The sequence below is a fragment of the Carica papaya genome, chromosome 1 (genome assembly GCF_054855325.1).
Source record: "Carica papaya isolate Zhongbai chromosome 1, ASM5485532v1, whole genome shotgun sequence".
Taxonomy (NCBI): Eukaryota; Viridiplantae; Streptophyta; class Magnoliopsida; order Brassicales; family Caricaceae; genus Carica; species Carica papaya.
In genome coordinates, this window is record NC_142309.1 from 14,885,492 (window position 1) to 14,907,652 (window position 22,161).

Here is a 22,161-nt window from a genome sequence, read left to right on the forward strand (position 1 = left end):
GTTATAAAACCAACTCATTTGCCTTGAGATATCTGAGGTTTGCTCATGAAGAACTAAAAAAATAAATTAATTTAACTTATCTCACAGATAATTTTGAGACAGAGGAAGCATAAAAAGAAATAAAAAAATAGAAGTACACGAAAAGAAACTGGAGATCAAGGTGAAGAACTGCCGGAGGAAGCTGAATGAACGAGATAGATTAAACAAAATAATAACCAGAAACCAAACACAGAGAAAGACAAAAGGAAATAAATTCTAGCAAAGGAATTTCTGATTTATCATTGTCTATTTATGTTCTTTGTTGATAGTAGCTTCTATGGGTATTAGTTAGAACAAATAACAAAAAGTTTCAAAAATTTTTAATTTCTATAGATTCAAAATTTTACTAAAAAGGAAATTAAAATAATAAAATATCTAAATAATCCTAAATAACCAAAACAAACTAAAATATAAAATAATAAATATTATAAAATTTTGTTAATTGAAAGTTTATTCCAAAATAATATTCTCAATTTGCATCATTCCCCTCCACTCGGTGAAACTTCGATCTTGAGTTTTGAAGTGGCAAAGGATCAAGTTGGTAGAACCTCAAAAATATTCTTCAAAATCTTCAAAAAGTCAATGTTTTTGATAATGTCAATAGAAAATAATGTTAAAACCAAAACAATTGGTCCTTCGGGATCATAAAACCAACAAGGCAAAAACGAAATCATCCAAAAGATATTTTCAGTGCAGTCATCACAGACAGGAACCACTTCAATAGGAGCATGAGATAGAACAAGATCATTGAAGGATGAGGGTGCTCAACATTATTAACGTAAATTGAAACAATTGGATAAGAGTCAATATTTGTTGAGCTATCACTGGTGGTTTAAAAGGAACTTCAAGTTTCTCACCTTCTAATACAGGATATGTGTTAGTTCAAATTTTTTATCCCTAATTTTTTAATATTTGCCGAACATCTAATGTTTTCCTAACTTCTTAGTATACAGACGTCTGTTTCATACTTGATATTTAATAGACAGTAGTTATCATACAGGCAACTATTGAGAGAAATTTTAGCACAGACAACATCCTAATACATTGATATTAGATATGAATTAATTGTGGATGGATTTCAATATTCTTGAGAGATCTATAAGGAGCAACGACTTTGTACAACACATCTATGTGATCAGGTATTCTCCCTTATCCATTCCTTCGGGTTATGTTGAAAACAAAATATTAAATTACAGTTCACTCCTTTAATCCTTGTAGTTTTTTGTGACATTTGTATCATGTTGTTTTATTTTTAACAATTATTGGTTTTCTAAAATTTTTTTGAGTTATTATCTGATAACTTTCTACTTTTATCCTTTAATTTTGATTTGGTTAGCTTTGAACTTCTACATATTTGTGTTTAGGAGCTCAAAAACATATGCAGTTGGCTTCTAAAAAACTTATATCTAAAATGACAAAAAAACCCATACCACATGGTACTAAGATTTACAAAACGAAAAAGAATACAAGGATTGAACTGCAATAAGACTAAATCATGGGGAGTGAAACTATATCTTACTCAAGAAAAAGGAGAGTATTGGAGTTCTTTTATGAGCACATACTCTCCTTCTAGCAGAATTAAAAATCATTGGTTATAAGCCCGTTATATGTTAAGGATCATCCTCTCATTGATAGAAAGGATCTTGACCTCAGAGATATTTGTTAAATCATTTTAAGTAATGGCTTTTAAACATGCGAAGCATCCCCGATGTCTTGTGAATATAATTGCCATATGTTTTCTTCTCAAGAATTGAGAGAAGAAAAAAAAATCTACTAAAGCAAGAGAGGTAGGGTAATTGTGTTCAAAGAATAAAAAACTACCCCAATCTCATGACATCTGCTGACAAAGTATTCCAATAGATGAAGTCCTCTTGCCTTGTCCCTATTCTTCATGCTTTTAAAATCATCTGGAGATGCATATATGCTGTCCATGTCGTCAAAACCTAACCAAAATGTGTTAGATGAAATTATCAATAATAAGAAAAAAAGGAAGTGGAAGAAATAAGCATTATTAAATGAAGAAAGCAAATGGAAATCACAATGAAAGGCAATTAAGGATGAGCAAACATTCAAACCACGAGATTGCATTCCTTATTACAAAAAGATAAAGCAAGGAACTGTCTTCAGATGCTTCATCACTGGTGTTAATAGAAGTCAACAAGTAAACATTGTTGAGGTGTGGCTCCTATTCAACTGTTAACAAAAGCTCTTGGCAAAGAGGAAGGCGTGCAAAGACCCTCCAAAGGATGAGGAATCATTAGTTGTTTCAGGGTAGTTATTGCATGACACAGTATTTTTTAGCCTAGGATGAAATTGTTTTACCGAGAGTATCGTTATTTTTTAATTTCTCATCAATTCACTACATAAAGAAATATGCATATGATTTAGTTCTTCATAGTAAAAATTTTGCAAGTGGCCAGATCCATGCAAGCTATGTCGCCACCTTCAACTTCATGCATAAATACATTTTTTGTCATTGAACTTTCATTGTTTCCTATTTTGGTCCATGAGCTTTCAAAGGAAACAATTCAAGAGTCCACATTTCATAAGTTTCTCAATTTAGTCCCCTTGTCAATTTCAACATATAAAGTTAACAGCATTTGCCCATGTACTGCATCAAAATTTTGATGACGTAGTGATCCAACTGGTTTATTTGAATCCAACTTGACCGAATTTGACAAACCTGAAACCCAACACCTATAAACCCAACCCGATTTCCAGCAGCCACAAAATTCAAGAGAACCATATTTTAATTTACAACCACAGGGAATAGACAAATAAAGAAGATATTGCCCTCAACTTAGCTTCTAGACTCTGTCAATAAATCACTCTACATGAAGACATCATAGACAAGGAAGATTTCTTCCCTTTGCTTCCCATTTCAGGGTAACCGCAAGGGGAATATAACTATTCTCAAATGAGGTATTTTGATGCATAAAAGTATGGTATAACTGAAGTCCAGTTAACAGCAAGAAAAAGGGATAAATGATGCACACTCTAGAACAAGAATAACATACACGAAAGAAGACCAAAAGAAAAAAGGAAAATGATGTTGCTTAGACACTACTCTATAAACAAAAGTATCATCCTTTTAAAAATAAGAAAAGCAGAACCAGCAATCATTTTTTGAATTATATCCTATATTGCCTTCCGTTCAATATTTTTGTTTCAGCAAACTAATTAAACCTAGTAGTAGGATCAATTTGCCAAAGCTTCAAGTGAAAAATATGAATGAGTCCTTAACACAGATAATACTCAGTAACTAACACAGCAATGCAATTTCCCTACAGATTGTGCCCATCCATTTTTGTATTCACTATCTAAAATGAGAAGACTAGTGAATTGACGCTCTTTAATTGAGACTTGTGGGTGCCTTGTCAAACAAACCAGATTGGATACAACACCAAATATAATGAAATGGAGTTCATTGATTAAGCGAGGCAAGTAAGATATCAAGGATTATTCTCCTTGTTGGAATACATTCACATTTATTACATATCCCTTTCGACATCCCTGCCAGTATAGCCGAGAGATTGAAATCAATTTAATGTACATTTTTATGGGGCTACTCAATAGATAGGAAAATGTATCACCTGGTGCGTAGATGAGGTTAAAAAGCCTATGTGCCAGGGAGGTTTGGATTTGAGATCTTTGGTGAATTATGAATACAAGAGAAGTGACTTTGGAGATTCATTAATGAAAATAATAGTGTCTGGTGAAGGGTGATTAAGGAAAAATTCAAGACCAAACACACAAAGACTACTAGAAGACTGAGGTGAACAAAGAGAGGTGGAAGCCAGAGGTGAACAAAGAGCGAGGTGGAAGTCCTGAGGAGCTTGTTGTGATAGCAAATCGGGCAATCATGGGCAGCTGGCGCCACGATTACTTTATAGGTGTTAGAATGTTATAAAATATTTTATGAAATATTCTTATTTAATTATTAGTTGATTTCCTAACATTAATAGAGTGATTTATATTACTATATACAGATCCCACATCTATGTATATATACGCTTAGCCTATTGGAATAAAATACAAGAAATATTTTCTCTATTTTCTCTGTTATTTTATATGGTATCATAGTAAAGATTAAGGTTAATGTTAGGATTTGAGAGGTCAGACTAAAAGATGGGCTGAACAACCCATTCCCAGCACCGGAGTAAGTCGATAGAATCGACCTCTGACCAGTTCAAAGTGCAGCCGAAACAGTCATGAAAGCACAAGAGGCAGAAGAAGTAGAGGAAACCGAATCCGCTGTTTCAAAACCAGATTCGCAGTTCAAGTGCACGAATTGGCCCCAGAAAGTGTGCGTGCTTGATTCCACGCAAAGACAAACCGGAGAAACAGTCGTTTGGCCAATTCTGAGTGCAAAACTAGAAGGCCTAAAAGGAGGAAGTTGCGGTGGAGACATAGAGGCAACTCGCGTGACAGCACGCGATCTTGCGAAATCCGACACGATTTGGCACATTTGGATGCTGTGGTGATTTTCAACCGAAGGAAGTCGTTTGGTAGCTTTCGGCGGCGATGCATGAGTGTTCGGTGGCGGCATACAGCGGCGCACAGTCTCTGGTGATGGCAGTGAAGTTTTGGTGGATTTATTGGCAGTTATGCGTGAAGAGGTATTCTATTTTTTCAAAATTTCTGGTTTATTTGCAGTGTTTTCTGTATATTTCTGGCTGCAGTGTCTTGAATATTTTATGTAGCATTTTTGAAATTTCTATATTAAAATAGGTGATAATATTGCCAATTATTATTGCCATAAACAATGACATATAAAACAATACTATAAGAAATTACAGAATCGCAATCGAGAACTGTTATGATTTCAGCTAACGAGTATGCTAAATTCTACAAGTATTATGAATTGTTGAAAAAAAAAATTCTGTAATTATCGAATCAGAGAAAAAATGTCTTATCTCCTTCTCGAACAGATGAGTGATCGACTCTGGTGCTATAAATCACATGACAGGTAATCCTAATTTCTTTTTTAATTTTCGACAACACAAAACACATTTTCCTGTAACCATTGCTAATGAGTCGACCTATAACATTGTGGGTTCCGAGACTATAAAACCAACTTCATCTACTACTCTATCATCTATATTAAGTCTGCCTAAATTTGTTTTCAATATGATTTATGTGAGTATGTTTACTAAAAATTTGAATTGTAGTATTATATCTTTCCTAATCATTGTGTTCTTCAAGATTTTATGACAAAACAGATTATTAGTAAAGAACATACATCAGATGGTCTCTATATTTTTTATATTTAGGCACCTCAATCGGTTGTTTACTCTAATATTATTTTTCTGTTTGAAACACATTGTCAATTGGAACATCCTTCTTTTCTCGTGTTGAAAAAGCTATGTCTTCATTCACTTGATTGCAAGTCATGTCGATTTACGAAACATCACCGTAATCCGTCAGATCTAATGGTCAATAGACGAGGTGAATTTACTTTTGAGTTAGTTCATTCTTATGCTTAGAGTCTCTGTCCTGTTCTGTTCAAAATAGGGTTTAAATATTTCAATACCTTTGTGAATAATTTTTCTTGAATAACTTGAATATATCTTATGAAAAATCGTTTTAAAGTATTTCCTTACTTTTGTGCTTTTTATGCTGAAGTCAAGATACAATTCAATGTTTTTGTGCATGTATTGAAAATTGATAATGTCAAAGAAAGAATATATGTCAGACTCATTTCAGAACTATATGACTCAATACAGGATTCTTCACCAATCCTTGTGTGTGATACACCATCTCAAAATGGAGTCGTTGAGAGAAAGAACAAGCACTTACTTGAGACAGCTTGAACTCTCTTGTTCCAAATGAAAGTCCTTAAGTAATTCTGGGCTGATGCTGTTTTCACGACTTTTTTCTTGATTAATCGTCTGTCATCTACAATACTTGATTGAGATGTTTCTTACAGTATTCTTTTTCCAAATAAGTTTTCGTTTTCGGTGCAATTTAAGATATTTGGTAATACTTATTATATTCAAGATGTGCGACCTAATGTGACAAAATTGGACCCAAAGATCTTGAAGTGTCTTTTTGGGATATTCTCGCCTTAAAAAAGGATATTGATGTTACTCTCTAGATCTCAATAAATTTTTGTATTAAATGATGTGGTTTTTTCCAAATAACACACCGTTCTCCTCAAGCGACGGACGATGAGTGGTTCATTTATAGTTTCACACCAGAAATCTCTACTGAGCAAACAGATAATAGTATTTCTCCAAATGATGTGCTTCCAGTTCTACTTGAATAAGTTGATGATAGTGTTGGTATGTCTCCGACCCAAGAACCACCACCAATTGTTTATATTTATTTCTGAAGACAACAGACTAATGATACATGTCCTCCACCAGATACGTTGTCATCTGATTCTGCATCACAGGATCTTGATCTTCTCATTGGTCATCGTAAAGATAAACGTCAGTGCACTATTCCTAACTCAACTTATCTCATTGCTAATTTTATTTTATATGATCATATATCTACCTTGTTTAACTCTTTCATTACTTTTATATATACAATTTCCATACCCAAGACAGTTAAGAAAGCTTGGAATCATCCTATTTGGCATAATGTAATGTTTGAGGAGATAAATGCTCTCAATGAAAATCATACTTGGATTTGATGAATTTACCCAAAGGAAAAAAGGTCGTGGGTTGTAAATGGGTATTTTCAGTTAAAATAAACCCAAATAACTTAGTAACAAAACTTAAAACCAAACTTGTAGCAAAAAACTATGCTCAAACTTATAGGATGGATTATTCTGATACCTTCTCTCCGGTGGCCAAACTTACTTATGTCCATTATTCATTCTATTGCAACATCTCAAAATTGGTCCTTACATCAATTGGATATCAAGAATGTATTCCTTCATAGCGATCTCCTAGAAAAAGTGTATATGCAGCAACCACCTAGGTTTGTTACTTAGGGGGAGTACGGAAAACTCTGTCATTTGAAGAAATTTTTGTATGGTTTGAAACAGAATTCTAGTGCATAATTTGGTAAATTTAATTATAGTAGCTTTGGAATTTGGGCTGAAAAAGAGTAAGTGTGATCACTCGATCTTTTATAAACAGTCAGCATTTGATCTTACACTTCTGATTGTATATGTTGATGATATTATCATTACCGAAGATGATTGTACAAAAATATTCTCTTTCAAATCATTCTTACATATCAAGTTCCACACCAAAAACTTGAGTCAGTTAAAATACTTCTTGAGTGTAGAAGTAACAAGAAGTAAAAAAAGGATTTTCTTATCTGAAAGGAAATATGTACTTGATCTACTTAAGAAATCAAAATATTGGGAGCTAAGCTATGTACCACACTAATGGTACCAAATGTACATCTTAATAAAAATGATAGTGATCCCCTTGATGATCTAGAAAGGTACAGACGATTAGTTAGGAGATTAAATTATCTCACAATAATTCGTCCAGATATTGTATATCCTGTCAGTGTTGTTTACCAATTTATTTTTGCACCTACAATCAAACATTGGAAGGGTTTATAATAAATTGTGCTACTTAAAAAGTGCTATAAAGCTTGACATATTGTTTAGCAATCATGGGCACACTTACATTGAATGTTTTGCAAATGTTGATTGAGCTGCATCTAAAATTGATAAAAAGTTTATTACAGGTTATTATGTTTTTGTTGGTGGGAATCTAGCATCATGGATAAATAAGAAGTAGACTGTTGTGTCCCAGTCCAGTACAAAGTTTGAATTAAAAGCTATGACCCAATGCACATGTAAAATCTTATTAATACAACACCTCTTAACTGAAGTGGGTGTGAATCCCATATTACCTGCAAAATTTTAGTGTGATAATCAAGTTGTCCTTCATATTGCCTCAAATCTGTATACCATGAAAGAACTAAACATATCGAGATTGATTGTCACTTCATTCGTGAGAAAATTCAGGAAAACCTGATTTCTACCGATTATGTGAAAATAAAAAAACAACTATGTGATATATTCACAAAAACATTAAATGAAATCCGAATTAAATATTTTCGTAACAAGTTGGGTATGATTAATATTTATATTTCAGCTTGAAGGATAGTATTAAAATATTACAAAATATATTATAACATTCTAATATAATTATTAGTTGATTTCCTAGTATTAATAGAGTGATTTATGTTACCATATATAGATCTCCCGTTTGTGTATATATCTAACCTATTGGAATAAAACATAAAAAATATTTTTTCTATTTTCTCTATTATTTTATAGTAGAGAATGAAAGGAAAAGTTTGGAGGTTTTCAATTATTAAAAAAAAATCATTTAACATGATGGACGAATGGAGGAAGTCAAATGGCATACCACTATGCGAAAATGGGAGAAGCTTTAGAGTTTTTGATATTATTCATGGATGACAAGGTGGAATGGTTGTTAAAGATTTAACAAGAGTTCTATTAATGTAATAGAGGTAAATTGTGGGGACAAAGTTGGAGCAAGAGAACCACAAGTTGCGAGTGGCTTTGGGAGAACATAAGAAAGGGAGACTCCTTGTGTTTACAGAGGAAAAGGGGGAGACAGTTAGAAGCACATTCGTTACGAAAGGAGAGGAGGCAAACGGATGGTGGCGACTAATGTATGGGTGGCTTTAGGTATTACCAGCGGTGAACTGAAGACATAGGAACTCGACAAGAGGAAGGGAGCTGGAGCGGGAGGCGACCCACTGAATCTTTGTTGCCCTAGTTGTCGCGCCAAGCTACGGATGCGGCAGGAGGTGAGGACAGATTCGGCAGGGAGGCAGGCCAAGTAACTTTTGGAATTCAAAATAAGGGGAGTCAAAACCACAAGGAGGAAAGTCATTTAACTAAACCCCATAACAACAGGATCAGAAGCTGTTTTGGGGAACCTTCAATTAAAGTTGGGCCAAGACAGAATGGAGCTAGGTTTGGGAATTACAGATGGTGGAGGCCCAATAGGTTTTCAAAGGTCAAGACAAGGAAATAGGTGAAGCGTTTTAAAAGACCAAGTTGCTTACTAAAATGGATCTGGAGACCTGTGACCCGTAAAAGGAGTTCGAGACCCGCGATTGAGAAACCTAGGGAGAGAAGTGTCATGCATCACAATCATTGGTGGCAAAGAAGAAGATGACAACGGGCTCAGAGGCTGGAGAGAGTAACAAAAAGAAGATCAGCGAGTGGAGATAGTGCAGAGTGTGTTCAGGCCAAGAGAAGGAATATGATGGAGGATAAGAGAGTGACAATGTCGATAGGTTCGAAGGGGTCTGAAAATAGCTCGTAGCGGCAAGTTATGATGATGCCCAGAGGGGAGGGGAGGGGAGGAATCTTCCTGTTCTTTGGTTGTGATTCTAGTGGAGAATGAGGTTGTTGAAGACAGCCATGAGGAGCAGGATGAGAGGACTAGCCAGTGTGAGGCAACTATGGTGGAAGGGAGGAGTGGAGAGAAAATTGACGATTTAAAAGAAAAAAAAAATTGACGTGGGTATTACAAAATATAAAGAAGATTAATTGTATTTTGGGGGTATCTTCTGGAGGTTTGGGGGAAAAGGCCATGGAGTTATTTGAGCAAATTGAGAATAGGAGGAAGGAGAAGGTGAGGAGTAAGGGACAATTAACAAAAAAGGAAGAGCAAGCAAAGGGCGGAAGGATCCAGGGAGCTGCAGAGATTGCAGTTTAGCATTAGCTATGATAATCCAAGAAATGGGGAAAAGAATGGGGGGAGAATAGTGGAAGATAACAGATATTTAAACGCATCATATCCTAGAATATCAAGGGGATAAATGATCATAAGAAGAGACAAGTAATAAAAGGTTGTATGAGCATATGGCAACCAGATGTTATTTATTTATAGGAAACAAAAATAGAAGACATGAATGACTACACTGTTAAAAGTCTATGGAAGATTAAAAAAATAGGTGAAGGGGTTTTACCATAGAGGAGCATCAAGAGGGGCCTTAATTTTATGAAAGGAGGGGTCACTCAAATGTTTAGAGGCCATTAAGGGAAAGAGTTTTTATCATATCCTAGAATATCAAGGGGATAAATGATCATAAGAAGAGACAAGTAATAAAAGGTTGTATGAGCATATGGCAACCAGATGTTATTTATTTATAGGAAACAAAAATAGAAGACATGAATGACTATACTGTTAAAAGTCTATGGAAGATTAAAAAAATAGGTGAAGGATTTTTACCATAGAGGAGCATCAAGAGGGGCCTTAATTTTATGAAAGGAGGGGTCACTCAAATGTTTAGAGGCCATTAAGGGAAAGAGTTTTTATCATGTTCGTTCAAGGTTTGTACTAGTGGGAGAAATGGGAGTTCACTAACGCAAGGGAGAAGGGGGAGAGAGAGAGCTTCATTGTAGAAGGATTTTGATGACTAAGTAGAAATGAGATTTCCCTTGAGTGGTGGAAGGTGATTTCAACATGGTTTTGAGCATAAACGAAAGATTTGGTGATCAAGTTTTGACAGTTTGTTCTGATAAATTTAGGGAGACCGTTAATAAACTAAATTTATTGGATTTACCCCTTACAAGAGTGCATCCGATGGAAGATTGATAGAGGGAACAACATTTCGTTTGGCATAAAAATATTGTTGTTGAAAAAGTGCACAGTGATGGGAAGGGCGACAGTGTAACATCCCAAATGCTAAATAAGGCATAAAAGTGTTAAATACAAAAACAGATTACGAGTGCATAATAGATAAATATATGCAGCGGAACAGTTAATTTCAAACCCCTTACAAAATATATGAGTTCCCTATTACATACATATCTGAGACCAGAAGTGGTGACAAAATACAAAATAACAAAATACCAAAGAGTGTCATTTCTATCATTATATAAATGGACTCATCAAATTGCGGGACAAATCATGCACTCATAAAAGTTTATGGATCCACGGGATCCTCAAAGACTTCAAATGGTAGGTTAGCGATCAGTTCCTCACTATCTTTCTCGTCTGGAAGGGGTATAGAAAGGGATGAGTTCCATACACTTAATAAAGAAAACAGTATTTAATTAAGATCATAAGATTTTAAAAGTAACTAAATATACTATCGTCACTTACCATCAAGAGTCATGTCAGAGTCTTTTATTAATTATGAAAATAATTTAATTTATTAAGGAAAACATCATAACCATCATATCCCAGTCATCATATCTATCAAATCAATTATGCTGAAAATAGAGAAAATCAAACAAATCATAATGTGCGCTGTCTTTCATTTTATTATTCGCATGAAGTTGTTCCAACTTCCATCTACTGAGAGCAATACAGATTTCCGACTACCCGTGTAGAATGACCAATTCATTTCATTTATAACAGCAATTTGCGACTTGCCAAACCAGCAGCACATGTAACACCCCAAGTGTATTATTATTATTATTATTTTTTCAATTTATTTTATTTACTTTATTTTGAAAAAATTGGAATTTTATTTGATTTTTTTTTTAATTTAATTTAATTTGATTTAAATTAAATAAAAATAATAATAATGATAAAATTGGGTAGAAATATTATTTGGATTTAATTGAAATTGATTTTGGGAAAAATTGGTGAAAATTTAAATTCTGATGGTGTTTTTGAAAAGAAAATCGAAAACCGGGGGTCAAAACACAATTTAGAAAAGTTGTGCCACGTCAGCAGCCACGTCAGCGGCCCCGGCCAACCAGGACGCGCCGCGTGGCAAAGAAACGCTGACCAGGGGACGGGCCCCGTGGGCAATCCAATTGCGGGCGATCCGCGTGCGCGCGATCGGACGGCGCAGATTGCATCGCGATGGACCGCACAGATTTAATCCCAATTAAATCGCGATCGAACGGTCCAAATTTAATCTTGATGGACAGTTGAGCCAGCCGCCGCCGCCGCACCGGGGAAGTTTCCGACCGCCGATCGAGGTAAATTTTCTCCTCCCTGCTCGTTTTTTCGATGCTGAGTCCGCCTATGGCCAAACCGGAGCCAAACCACCGGCCAAACAGCCGGAAAACCTAGCCGAAACCCAGCGGCGCCGCCGCGCCCCTCCTCGGTTTTTGCCTCCGATGAGGCCCTTCCCGGCCTCCGTTTGATGCAAATTTTATACCACTGTGATCACCGTTCTTTTCTCTACAGGTTGATCGGAGCCAAACATCAAAGCGCGATTCACCCGGAGGAACCGCCGCATCCGAGAGCACCGCCGCCGGTAAGTTTCGGTTTTTCGTGATTTTTCGGATCACCGAGGGCTCTAGGGTTGTTCTATCGCAGGGACCGATGCAAGCGTGGCCGAATTCGGCCGAAAACAGTCAACTCGAGGTGAATCGCCGGAGCACGGCGCCGCCGTCGCCGGAGCACGACGGAGCCGCCGTGCCGGAATTGCGATATTGTCCGAAAGGGGCCCTAGGTCTAATTTGGGATTTTTTGGGACACGTGCAGGTACCAGTAGTGCGTTTCAGTTTCCCGAAAAAAATTCAGGAAAAATTAGAGACCGCCTGTAGGCGCACTGTAGAGTCGAATTCAAACCCCGAAACAGGTAAGGACCCCTCACCCTATTTCCTATCACGGTATTAAAGTTCAATAAATGATAAAACGGTATTTCATGAATCAATAGATGTGTGAAATTGTTTAAAGTCGCTAATGGAGCCCGAGTCTGGTGTATTTGTCGGTCAATTGTTGTTTGTTCTATTTTATAGTTTTAAATGCAGTATGATGTCTGATGTTTTCATTTCATAGTTTCGTGTGCATATATCACTGTTTTATTGATTATGGGTTGAATGACTGAGAACCCGATGTTGTGTGTTATCTTGTTTGGCATAAACTACTGGTTTGCATGTTTGTATGTGATTTGATGATGGTGACTGAAAAAAAAAAGGAATAAAAGGTTACGTGAATTGATAAACAGATAATGCGAATAGCTTGACTAGATATCCTGGGAGATGGTGGACGGACCGGATCCGTAGGGAACCCTACCGGGAGCGTGGTCTCTCATACCGGACGGGGTATGGAGACCTTCTATGTTTTGGCACCCATACCGGACGGGGTATGGGGACGGCCCGTTTCACCCTCATACCGGACGGGGTATTGAGATTCATGGTTTTGGTGCCCATACCAGATGGGGTATGGGGACGGCTCTGGAATCAGGTTATAAATGTTAAGGGTTCATGGGTAGCGGGACCCCTATGGATCCCCATGGATACTAGTAGGCTGGTAAATGAGGAAAATATGTTGTTTAATGATTGAAATGCAAAGGCGTGATAAGTATTATGTCATACAGTTCATATGATTTCATGATGATGATAATGTTATTGCTTTCATATGTTGTTTTATGGATCTCATCGAGGTAAGTGGACAGTAAAGGTTTTTATGTTAATAAACGAGTTTATTATAAATTATGCTCCATTGGTCTTTTTTGTATTTTCTACCCACCTTTACCTTCGTGGCGGTGAGATAGTGTGATGTCTTTACTGGGCTGGTGTAACTCATTCTTTATTTAACCATTTCAGATCAGGAAGATATTGTTCCCGAGCCCGTTCCGCAGGAAGACGGCGAAGGGGACGCCTAAAGACTCCGTAGTTATATTTATAGTTCTTATTTTCGAGTATCTCTTTTAGTTAGTTTGTTCTTTTATATTTTGAGCACGTTTTTTGTTTTTATGTAAGGGATCATCAAAATTTTTATTACGTTTCCGCATTTGACATTCTTAATACACATTTCATTCTAAATTTCCGAGGCCGTTACAGCACATTTACGATTTCCTAAATTATGACACGATCTATGACCACGGCCGTACCAACCACAGTGGTCACGGCCGTATTTCACCAAAGGTAACCCCTACGATCATATCGCGTCACCACTTTCATTAGAAGGTACGCCGTCAAGACGGTTCTCTCATGTATTTTCAGACCAGATGGGGGAGAAACATAAATCCCTTAAAAATAAAAAGACTAACGAAACACATTATGAATTATGCATGTCAATATCAATATATATTTCTCATGTCTATACATCATTTCATACTTAATCATTTTTCCACCGTCAATTGCATTACATATCAATATTTATCTCAACCATTAAATCATTTAAATTTCACATGCAAATAATCAATTCATATATGTTCATAAAACATGTAATTAACAACGTAAATTATTTCACTCAAGCATATAAAATAATCATGTAAATATTTAATTTAACTTTGTTAATTTTGTCTACAAATACTCTTTAAGATATTAGAAGTAAATATAAAATTCCTTACCGAAATCTCGATATTTTCCTACGCCTTTTCTTTTTCTCCTCCTCTCGTCTCTCTAGATCACTCCCTCTCTCTAAAACTTTTGGAGAATACAAGAATAAAAATGGAAGTGATAAGGAAATGGCGAAAGGGTGGTCCTTATTTATAGAAAATGAGGACCGTTGGATTTGCACTAAGTGACGAAATTAGTTGAGGAAAGAGAAAGTCAGGAAAGATGAGTTGTGACGACTGATGGATGTGACCGACGGATGAACGCAATGTGATGGTGGCACAAAAATCGAAGGCACACCACCCAAACGACGGCGGCATGTAGCCCAAACCGGCAGCAACACGATGCTCGAAGGTGGCGCACAACGCCTGAAGGGGGCGCACGACGCCCAAAGGGGCGGCGTGCATTGCCTGAGGAGGCGCACGTTGCCCCAGCCTGCCGCGCATCGCAGGCCTACAGGGCACAAGGCGTTGCGCACAGGCCTACTATGTGGCCAACGTGCACACGTCCTGCGTTTGCCATGCACATGCAAGTTGCGGAGCCCGCGCGGGCAAGATCCTTCTCGCGAGCGTTCCAGCAGAATTTTTCCACCTTTTTCTCCGTTTTTTCCTAAATCTATTTAAATAATAAATAAACTATAATTTTCCTACGATAAAATAAAATAATTAATTTTAATAATCATTTAACCAAATAAAATACGAAATTAAAATACGAAATACGATATTTATCTAGAAAAATTAAAAATATGAAATATTAAAGAGTTTTAAACGGTTTTAGAGTCCGAATAAATAGAAGTTCACATTACAAATTAAGTATGAAGGTTTTCGGAATGTTACAGAATGTCAAAGTCATCAGAAATCTCAATGATTGAGAAGTTGAAGAATATGAAAATTTGCTTAGACTACTGACTAGTATAGAAAATAAAGAAGAAAAGGAACTTTATAGTCAAATCCTATTATAGATACCCAGTTAAACATAATGAGGACGAGGATATCACCTTTCCGGCCAAGCAGATTTAGAGGGTGAATGCCCCATCTAAAGTAGTTTTTTTTGTTTAGGAAGTAAGTAGATAATGTACCTTAACCATTGATAAACTAATGAGGGGAAATTTTAGTGAATAGATTTTTTATGTGTAAAAGGGAGGTGAGTCCTATAATCATATTTTTAATGGTGTCTAGTGATCTATAGTTTATAGATTATGGTTTATGGCTTTTTGCGCATTAACTGGATCATTGCAAGCACCATGAGAGATAAATTAAGGGCTTGGGAAGAAATTATCAGGGGAGGAAAACTATAAATCTCATTCAATTCAGTATTTTTTCCATTACTTGGAAAGAAAAAAATCAGAAGGCTTTTGAGGGAATTGAAGAAGATATTACTAAGATTAGGATAGATGGCTACACTATATAGGTTTTGTGTTTAGGTCATGATGTTAATAGGGTGGAAAATTTTAAGAATTTTATTGATGTACTGACCGAACTGTAAATATTTTTATACATAGATGGCATCCTTTTGGTGCTAATGTGTTAAATATACACTTTATACTTTTTATTTCTAAAAACAAAAGTGGACATGGTCTAATTAGAGATCTAATTTTGCCGCACTCTCATATTGATAGATTCTTGATTTCATTGTCATGCCAATTTATAAGTCCAGATATATGTCAGAAGCTATTGCCAAGGATTGTATTTTTTATCATTTTCACATATGTCTGATTGCTAATGGGATCAAGTGGCGCCGATATCTATTTAGATTCAAGGATAAATGGCTAAAAGTTAATGAGTTCAATAAGAGGGTCGAAGAATGGTTGAGAGACTCTAAGGTGAGTGGTAAAGCTAGCTTCAAATTAGTACAGAAGATAAAGGTGACGAAGAGTGCATGTAAAGAGTGGTGCACGGAGGAGGAGATGAGGGAGGAAGAGCACACAAAAACATTGTTGCAGGAGATCAAGACATTGGACAAGTTGGAGGGCGAGGTGGGTTTGTCTACCATTGAGTGAGCCAAAAAGGAGTTGTTAAAAATTAAGCTAGTTAGCAGATTATAAATGGAAGAGATTTCATTAAGATAGAAATCGAAGGCCAAATGGATAAAAGAGAGCGACAGAAATACCCAATTCTTTCATTATATGGCTAATTATCACAGGAGAAGCAACTACGTGGAGGAAATGGTGATTGAAAACAGGATAGTGAAGGGCAACGAGAACTTGAGGCAATGGGTTACAAACTTTCTTTTGCAAATTGTATCATGAGGAATTCAAGTGGAGGCCTAAGTAAGATGGCCTTAGTTTTAAAGTCTTGGATGAAAAGAATCGTGATTCCTTATAAGGAGAATTCATGGAGAAGGAAATTTACGAGGAACTTCTACAATGTAGTAAGGACAAAGCACCAGGAATCAATGGTTTTAATGTGAGTTTTTTGCACAAGTTCTTGTAGACAATGAAAGAGAATATCCTAGAACTCTTCAAAGAATTCCACGAAGCGAAGACTTATGTGAATCTTTTAATTCCACATTTTTGGTTTTGATACCTAAGGTGGAGGGGTGTCTATTATGGATGCATTTGTACGGTATAAATATGGAATGCGCAGCAAGAATAGGAGATTAACATTCAATTAAATACAAAATTCTAATTAGTATTAGATTTTTAAATAGTTGAAATTCTAATTAGTATTAGATTTCTAAATAATATATAATTTTTCATAAGTATTGAATTCTTAAATAGTGTAAAATTTTTAATATTTTAATAGAGTATTTCTAAGTAGATTTATATTCCTAATTAAATTAAAATTCTTAAATAAGAATTGTAACCTTTATGTAAAGGGATATGTTTACTATTAATAAAGATAAGTCAGAATATTATTTTAAACTACGAAATTGGAGTTCGCTATAATGAGATCCAAGTTAGCTGCTCTCTTTGATGAGTTGTAATCTATTTTTACAAAATAAATCGCTCTCACAATAAGAATAAGAGTGTTAACCCTTTGTTAGAAGATAACTTTATTGTTGACTGTCCAATAACAAGATCCTGATCCTGAAATCATAAGAGTGTCACTAAGATCAATGATTTCAAGTCTACCAGTTCAGTCAAGAGTGTGTATAAACTTATTGCAAAGGTGTTAGCTAGGTTTATGGCAAATGTGTTGGATAAAGTGATATGGAAATGTCAGAACAGGTTGGAAGACAAATCATATATGAGGTCTAATAATTAATGAAGTTGTGAATGATTTGCTTTTTCGTAATAGAGATGGGATTCTATATAAATTTGATATGGAGAAAGTATATGATTGTGTTAATTAGGGATTTATTGATTACTATAGGAGAGGTTGGGATTTGGAGAAAACTGGTGCAAATGAATTAATCGTGTATCACAACAATTTCCTTCGTAGTTTTAGTGAATGGATGTTCATCTTCTTATTTCAAGGTTACAAGGGATCTTAGACAAGGAGATCTGCTATCACCATTATTGTTTATTATTGCCATGGAAGTTTGAACAAGTTGCTATTGAGAGCTAAGGAAGTGGGCTTATTCAAAGGTCTCAAGGTGGGTGTAGGCGAGCAAATGGAGGAGGTTACTCATCTTTTTTTAGCATGTGACACCTTAGTATTTTGTGAACAGAGGAAGAAACACTGCTTAATCTAAGATGCATCTTACTTTGTTTCCAAGCGGTTTCTAGTCTTGAGATTAACATTATTAAATCTAAGCTTGTGAGATTGAGTGATGGGGCAAATACGTCGAGAATGACTAAGTCTTGGGATGCAAGGTAGTGAAGCTTCTGATTAAGTATTTAGAAATGTCTTTGGGTGCAAACTACAAAGATATGAGAAAGCTAGCTACATTGTTGGAAGTGGATAGTTTCAGAAGATTAGTAGAGGAGACTAGGGAAAATACACATTTTCATGGGAAAGCTAGCTACATTGTTGCCTGCAAATTGAACGCTCTTACAAATGTAATCAAACAGTGGACTAAAAATGAACTGGTTAAAGAAAGAGAGGAACTAAATGAGCTGTTTTCTGATTTGGAAGAACTCGCCTACAAAGATGAGGCTTTCGGCTCAAATGAAGATAAGATCTTGAATAGGGCCGATCTGAAGGTTTTACTTGCTAACATTTTGAAAAGGGATGAGATATCTTAGAGAAAAAAATCTAGGGAGAAATGGCTGAAAGACGATGATCGCAATTCCAAGTACTTCCACACTTTGGCCAGTCATAGAAGAAGATGTAATTTCTTACAAGAGCTTTGAATAGAGAGGCAGCTAAAAGAATTTTTTGCTGATTTGTACTCCAAAGAGTGTGCTGATCGCCTGAAATTGGATGAATATCAGTTTAGAATCATTTCTGAGATGAGCAAACAGTTTCTTGAATCTAAATTCCCTGAAAGTGAGGTGGTGGATAGCCTTAAGATGTGTAACGGTGACAAGGCACCAAGACCGGATGGGTTTAACATGAAATTCCTACAAGACTTCTGGTTTTTATTCAAGGAGGAGGTCATGGGTGTGTTTCGGGACTTGCATGATTCAGGTAAATTCGTAAAATCTATTAATTCTACCTTTCTTGTACTCATTGCTAAAAAGAAAAGTGCTAAGGAGATTAGAGATTTTAGACCCATTAGCCTTGTGGATTGCATTTATAAATTAATTGCTAAAGTCTCGGCTAATCGATTGTCTAAAATATTGGTTGAAATTATTGGGGAATGTCAACAAGCATTTGTGGGTGGTAGACAGATTTTGGATGCTGTCATGGCTGCCAATGAAGTGGTGGATGAGTTAATTTCAAACAAAAAGGATGCGGTTCTACATAAGCTTGACATTGAGAAAGCTGATGATCATACCAGCTGGGGCTTCCTTACTTATATGATGAGAAGAATGGGGTTTGGTAAAAAATGGATTAATTGGATGGTCAGCTGTATTACCACCACTTCCTTTGCGGTATTAGTTAATGGCAGACCCTCTTCCTTCTTTTCTACATCCTGCAGGCTTCGCCAGGGCGATCCCCTTTCTCCATTACTCTTCCTTATTGTTATGGAGGCATTGAATGCTTTGATTGGAAGGGCTATTAATCTGAATTTGTTGAAAGACATCACTATTGGGAAAGGTTCTGGTTCTGGCCACATTTCACACTTTTTCTTTGTAGTGATACTTTGATATTTTGTCAATCTGAGGTTAGAAATCTGTTACACTTGACATGTGTCTTGTTGTGCTTTCAACTGGTTTCTGGTCTTAAAATCAATTTGAGGAAGACTGAATTGGTTAGGTTTGGCAATACAAGGGATGAGAACCAACTTGCTAACATTATGGGATGCAAAGCAACTAAGCTACCTATTATGTATTTGGGTATCTTATTAGGCTCCAAATACGAAGATCCGTGTACGTGGGATCCGGTGATTAAATCTATCAAGAATCGGCTTGCCGAATGGAAAAGGAACTTCTTATCGAAATGGGGTAGGCTCACTCTTATCAAACTCACCAATCTACCTATCTATTAGCTATCCACTCTTACGATGCCGGTGAAGATTGCAAAGAGAATTGAATTCATTCAATGTGAGGACATGAGATCCTATTATGGCTAGGTTTGATAGGAAATTAGCACAGTGGAAGAGAAATCTCTTATCCAAAGGCGAGCATCTCACTCTTACAAAGAGTACGTTGTCCAAATTTTCTCTGTATTACATGTCTTTACCAACAATTCCAGTGAGTGTTGTAAGAAAATTGAAACTAATTCAATGCAAATTTTTATAGGGTCTCTCTAAGGAAAAAAGTACCATCTGGTGGTCTGGGATATGTTAAACAGAACCTTGAAATAGAGCGGTTTGGGTTTGAGGTCGCTAGTAGAAATAAATCAGGCATTATGGGGTAAATGAATTTGGAGTTTCATCAAAGAGACTAGGATTTTGTGGCATAGGATTATTGAGATAAAATATGGCACAATTGATAGGAGCTAGTATCTTAGAGGAATAACTAAACCGCACGAGACAGGGGTATGGAAAAAGATATGTATGGAAAGAGATAGTTTCCATAAATGTATTTGGTGGAGAGTTGCAATAAGAAGAGAACCAAAAGATAGTTCCATAAATGTATCCAACGGAGAGTTGGCAATGGAGAGAGAATTGATTTTTGGATGTATCCATGGCTCAGAGTAGAAGCCCTTAAAGATAGTCTCTCATAGATATTTGCGATTGCACGTTATAAAGATATATTAGTTAAGAAGTCATTCAGAGACGCTGAGGAAGGTAGGGCATGTGGAGGTTCTAAGGAATCTTAATAATTGGGAAATAAATGATTATAAATCTCTATTGTCTTCCATATCCTTGAATGAAGGTGATAATCAATCGATTTGTGCCCTTAACTCAAATGGGACCTTTTCGATTGGATCATTTTATAAATACTTGATCAAGAATGAATTAATGGAAAACAAGTTCCCGTTCCAATAAATATAGAGTGAATGCGCCCCCAAGAATTGCTTTTTTTTGCTTAGAAACCAAAACAGGGATATATTCTAAACATTGACAAATTGATGAAAAGGGAAAGAAATTTGGTGAACGGATGCCATCTTTATAAGAGGGCAGAAGAGACTTGTGATCATATTCTACTATAGTATCCCTTAGCATATAGACTATGGTGTATGGCGCATGAATTGTTGGATATCAATTGGGTAATGGCGAATAATGCTAGCAATGAGTTACAGGCATGAAAGAGCGTTAGTAGTAGGAAAAAACATTTAAGACTTATTCATCTTACTATCTTTTGGGCAGTGTGGAAGGAAAGGAATAAAAGAGCTTTTGAATAGGTGGAAAAGGATCTTGATAAAGTTAAAGCTAGATGGTACTAGACCTTGAGCCTTTTAGTTATGAGTAATTTTTTATATTTTATGGAGGATTTACGTAATCTTATCGATTGTATGATTGACATATAATTATCTTTTGTACATGGATTGGCACCCGTTTGGTGCTTGTAATTAATAAATACATATTATACCTTCTACTTCAAAAAGAAAGAACAAAGTTTGGGACCATGGATAGAGAGTAACATACTGACTATTGACCAGATCCCGTGGAAAGTGAATGTGGAAAAAAATATGCACAAGCAGGAAAAAAATTCAGGATTTATCAATTGGTGGTTGGTACTGGAGCAGGAATAGCTTCTGGCATAATCCTTGATTAAGAGGGGGATCACTCAAGGAATAATTCCCTCATATTAATGTTATTGAGCACACAAGAATATATTGATCCACGAATTGTATAGAGCCACCTGGGGTAGGAGGAGAGTGGCATACAGAAGTTATGAGAAATCTTAATGATTGGGAAGTAAATGACTATAAGACGCTCCTTGTGACATCCTAAGTGCTATTTAAGAGAAATGAGTATCAGATATAGATACGGAATAACGTGTATGATAAAATTTTATGCAGCGGAACAAAAATTATTATGAATCCCTTACAAAATATGCATGAATTTCAATACGTATATATGCTGAGGTCTGAAATGGTTACAAAATACAAAATCAAAACATAAAGATCACTCCTTTCATTTTGTTATTGGACTCATCAGAGTGCTTGAACAGACATACACTTAGACTAGTAGATCCACGGGATCCTCATAAACTTCCAATGATAGGTCAGTTTGCGATTCCTCACTTTCTTCCTCATCTGGAGGAGGGGGGTATGGAAAGAGTGAGTTTCAAATGTGAATTATTTTAACTTAAAAACTTACCATTTGACCTCCTCGTATACCTATTTTCTATCATGAAAATAATTTATTCATTAAAAAAGCAGCGCGTTAATATAAACAACCAAACACACATCATGCTAGATAATAGAGAAAATCAAATAAATCATGAAATGCACAGATTTTTCGTGTCATGCTCCGCAAAGTCGTTACAACTTCCATCTCTGAGGGCAGATACAGATTTTCAACTATTCAAG

At 36.0% G+C, this 22,161-nt stretch overlaps 1 protein-coding gene across 1 annotated transcript in view; it reads right to left on the reverse strand.

The window, feature by feature from the left end:
- LOC148270354 (Adenine nucleotide alpha hydrolases-like superfamily protein) overlaps positions 1-22,161 on the reverse strand; it is a 38,141-nt gene that overhangs the window by 4,682 nt on the left and 11,298 nt on the right. Inside the window, exon 2 of the mRNA XM_088220374.1 lies at positions 1,861-1,982. Within this exon, the coding sequence (XP_088076500.1) occupies positions 1,861-1,982 (122 nt within the window). The remainder of the gene's footprint in view (positions 1-1,860; positions 1,983-22,161) is intronic.